The sequence below is a fragment of the Arachis ipaensis genome, chromosome B6 (genome assembly GCF_059453495.1).
Source record: "Arachis ipaensis isolate K30076 ecotype BB chromosome B6, ASM5945349v1, whole genome shotgun sequence".
Taxonomy (NCBI): domain Eukaryota; kingdom Viridiplantae; phylum Streptophyta; class Magnoliopsida; order Fabales; family Fabaceae; genus Arachis; species Arachis ipaensis.
In genome coordinates, this window is record NC_142441.1 from 121402580 (window position 1) to 121406950 (window position 4371).

Consider the following 4371-nt stretch of genomic DNA (forward strand, 5'->3'; position numbering starts at 1 on the left):
GTAAAAGACTCCTGTGCATGGGTTGCCTCCCATGAAGCGCTTGTTTATTGTCCTTAGCTTGATATTGCAGCTCCCTTGCTTATGTTAATAAGTGTATTCTTTCCTCCTTGCTCCAAGGGCCACCAAGATAAAGTTTCACCCTATGCCCGTTGACTGTGAAAGTCTCTTTTGAGGTTTCATCAAGTTATTCCACATAGCCATGAGGAGATACTTTGGTGATGGTGTATGGACCAGTCCATCTAGATCTCAGCTTCCCAGGGAAGATCTTCAGTCTTGAGTTGAATAACAACACCTTTTGGCCTGGTTCGAATGTTCTTGGAGAGATCTTCTTGTCATGCCACCTTTTTGCTCTTTCCTTGTATATTCTGGTATTCTCATATGCCTCCAGTCTGAATTCTTCCAATTCATTGAGTTGTAGTAACCTCTTTTCTCCTGCTGCTTGAGCATCTAAATTCAATAGTTTAGTGGCCCAAAAAGCTTTGTGTTCAAGCTCTACAGACAGATGGCATGCTTTTCCATACACCAGCTGAAATGGAGATCTTCCTATGGGGTTTTGAATGCTGTCCTATATGCCCAAAGTGCATCATCCAGCTTCCTCACCCAATCCTTTCTTGTTGCTCTCACAGTTTTCTCCAAAATTCTCTTTAGCTCTCTGTTTGCAAGTTCAGCTTGTCCATTTGTCTGTGGGTGATATGGTGTGGCTACCTTGTGGGTTACTCCATATATATGGAGGAGAGAGTTCAATTGTTTATTGCAAAAGTGGCTTCCCTCATCGCTTATAAGTCCCTTCGGTACTCCAAACCTAGTGAAGATGTTTCTCCTTAGAAATTACAATACCACATTAGCATCACATGTGGTGGTGGCTATTGCCTCTACCCATTTTGAAACATACTCCACTGCCACCAAGATGTATTTGAATGTGTAGGATGGAGGGAAAGGTCCCATAAAGTCTATTCCCCATAAATCAAAGAGTTCCACTTCCAAAATGAACTTCTGAGGCATCTCATTCTTCTTTGTCAATCCTCCTGTTCTTTGGCATTCATTGTAATGACTCACAAATTCTCTAGCATCCTTGAAGATAGAGGGCCAATAAAACCCACTCTGGAGAACCTTTGCAGCAGTCCTTTCAGCTCCAAAATTACCACCATAGCTTGAGTTGTGACAGTGCCATAGTATGTCCTTCATTTCAACCTCTGGCACACATTTTCTAATCATTCCATATGGGCATCTTTTGAATAGGAAGGGCTCATCCCACAAGAATAACTTAGCTTCATGTAGCAGCTTCTGAACTTGTTTCCTTGTATACTCTTGTGGCATACTCCTTCCTGCTTTGTAGTTGGCCATGTCCGCAAACCAAGGAGTTTGTTGAATTTGCAAGAGGTGCTCATCTGGAAAATTTTCATTCACTGGTTGAGAGGTGTCTTGACTCGTCCCTTGTGGCAACCTTGATAGGTGGTCAGCAACTTGATTCTCACTACCCTTTTTATCCTTGATCTCAAAGTCAAACTCTTGTAGAAGCAATATCCATCTAATTAGCCTTGGTTTGGCATCCTGTTTTGACATTAGATACTTGAGAGCAGCATGATCAGTGTAAACTAAGGTTTTAGATCTAATCAAATATTGCCTAAATTTATCAAAAGTATACACCACGGCTAGTAGCTCTTTCTCCATTGTGGTATAATTTCTTTGAGCTTCATTCAATACTTTGCTTGCATAGTAGATGACATGGTGCTTCTTGTCCTTCCTCTGCCCCAGCACAGCACCAATTGCAAGGTCACTTGCATCATACATAAGTTCAAAAGGCAATCCCCAACTTGGGGGTGTGATAATTGGTGCCGTGGTGAGCTTAGCTTTTAGAGTCTCGAAGGCATGTTTACATTCATCATCAAAGGAGAAAGGATTGCTCACCACCAGCAAATTGCTTAGTGGTTTTGCTATTTTAGAAAAATCTTTGATGAATCGTCTATAGAATCCAGCATGGCCCAAGAAACTTCTAACAGCTTTTACATTTGTTGGCAGTGGAAATTTTTCTATAATCTCTACTTTTGCATTGTCCACCTTTATACCCTTTCTTGAAATTTTGTGACCAAGAACAATTCCTTCGAGTACCATAAAATGGAATTTCTCCCAGTTCAAAACTAAATTGGTTTCTTGGCACCTTTTCAAGACTAGGGTAAGATGGTGCAAGCAAGCATTGAAAGAATCACCAAAAACGGAGAAGTCATCCATAAAGACTTTAATAAATTTTTCTACCATGTCTGAGAAGATTGATAACATGCATCTCTGAAAGGTAGCTGGGGCATTACACAATCCGAATGGCATTCTTCTGTAAGCAAAAACTCCAAAAGGGCAGGTGAAGGAGGTCTTCTCTTGATCCATGGGGTCAACTACTATTTGATTATAGCCTGAATATCCATCAAGAAAGCAGTAATAAGCATGGCCAGCCAGCCTTTTGAGCATCTGGTTAATGAAAGGGAGGGGGAAGTGATCCTTTCGTGTGGCATCATTCAGCCTCCTATAGTCAATGCACATTCTCCATCCTATCACTGTTCTTGTTGGAATAAGCTCATTCTTCTCATTGACAATGACAGTCATCCCGCCTTTCTTGGGTACTACTTGCACTGGGCTAACCCATAGACTGTCAGAGATAGGGTAAATGATCCCAACTTTACGTAGCTTTAGTACTTCTTTTTGAACAACCTCCTTCATTGTGGGATTTAACATTCTTTGAGGTTGTACCACTGGTTTAGAATTTTCCTCCAAGAGTATTTTATGCATGCATATGGCAGGGCTTATGCCTTTCAAGTCATCAATGGTCCACCCCAATGCATCCTTGTGAGCTCTCAACACTACAAGGAGTTTTTCTTCTTCCTCTGCACTCAATATAGAGTTGATGATCACTGAGAAGCTATTCTTTTCACCAAGGAATGCATATTTAAGATGAGGGGGTAGTGGTTTCAACTCTTGTTGTGGCGCCTCTTCTTTCTTGGCTTCAATTGGTTCCTCTGGTGCTTGCGATGTGTTCTCTTCTTGTTCATGGATGTCCTGGACTTCCTCCTGATTCACTTGATGGCTTGCTTCAAATATTTCCTCAACTAAAGAATTCACCACATCAATCCTCATGCAGCTCTCTTTCTCAGCTGGATATTGCATTACCTTGAAGACATTTATGGTCATCTGCTCATCATGTACTCTGAAGATCATCTCCCCCTTCTCCACATCAATGATTATTCTAGCAGTGGCCAGAAAAGGTCTACCAAGAATGACCGAGTTACTCCCTTCTTCATTCATGTCCAACACTACAAAGTCGGCTGGGAATATAAAGTTTTCCACTTTTACCAAGAGGTTCTCCACTACTCCATTTGGTATTTTGAGGGATCTGTCAGCAAGTTGTAGTGACATCCTTGTAGGTTTAACCTCTTCTATCATCAGCTTCTTCATCATGGCAAGAGGCATTAAGTTAATGCTTGCTCCCAGGTCACAAAGTGATTTATCAATGGCCATGTTTCCAATTGTGCATGGTATGAGGAAGCTGCCTGGATCCTTAAGTTTCGGTGGAAGTCCCTTTTGAATGATGGCACTACACTCTTAAGTAAGGAGCACGGTTTCTTTCTCCTGCCAGCTTCTCTTCTTGGTGATCAATTCTTTAAGAAACTTTGCATATAATGGCATTTGCTCTAAAGCTTCGGCCAATAGAATGTTGATTTCAAGTTTCTTAAAGATTTCCAAGAATTTTGGGAATTGTTGGTCTCGTATTCCTTTGTGTAACCTTGTTGGGTAAGGGAGTTTGGGTGCATAAGATTTTACCCCTTCATTTCTTTCCTCTTGTTATGGCTTCACAATTTCCTTGTTGTTGGCATTGTTGTTTTGGGTTGGCAACTTGCTTAGTGGCTCCACAAGTTCTTTGCTCTTTTTGGATGTTGATGCCTTTTCATCCTCCTTCTTGTCTATTGTATCTTCCACTTCATGCCCTATTGCTTCTTTGTTGACTTCTCTTCCAACTACCTTGCCACTTCTCAACTGCACAGCTTTACATTCTTCCCTTGGGTTGGGGATTGTATCACTTGGGAGTACATTGGTTGGCCGTTCAGCTTGTTTGGCTAATTGTCCCACTTGTCGCTCAAGTTTCCTCATGGTGGCTTCATATCTCTCTTGTCCTTTGAGCAAATTTTGAGTGGTCTGAGCAATTGATTGTGTGCTTTGAGCAAGGTTTTGTAAGGCTGCTTCAAGACTTGAGATCCTAGTTTCATGATGGTCAATTGGTGGTATGATAGGGTGTGATTGTTGTTGCTGGAAGTTATTTGGGGAGATGGGATGATAGCTTTGTGAGTTGGATGTTGGTGCGGGGAAGGTATTTTGGTGAGTTTGTGA

General features: G+C 41.5%; 1 protein-coding gene across 1 annotated transcript; it reads right to left on the bottom strand.

Annotated features, from left to right (window-relative positions):
* Window positions 1–828: 828 nt before the first annotated feature.
* On the bottom strand, window positions 829–3504 carry LOC148562521 (uncharacterized). Its single transcript, XM_088490903.1, has 2 exons — window positions 2632–3504; window positions 829–1551 (listed from the first exon to the last, which is right to left on the bottom strand). Exons 1-2 carry the CDS (start codon window positions 3502–3504, stop codon window positions 829–831), a joined length of 1596 nt encoding a protein of 531 aa, XP_088347029.1.
* Window positions 3505–4371: the final 867 nt, after the last annotated feature.

Bases quoted from the DNA above. Each gene is read 5' to 3' on its own strand.
- LOC148562521 (XM_088490903.1), bottom strand. From the start codon at position 3,504: ATGGCCATTGATAAATCACTTTGTGACCTGGGAGCAAGCATTAACTTA. The intron at 1,552-2,631 runs GTTAGCCCAGTG...ATGTCAAAACAG, and splicing joins CTATCTCTGACAGTCTATGG to GATGCCAAACCAAGGCTAAT.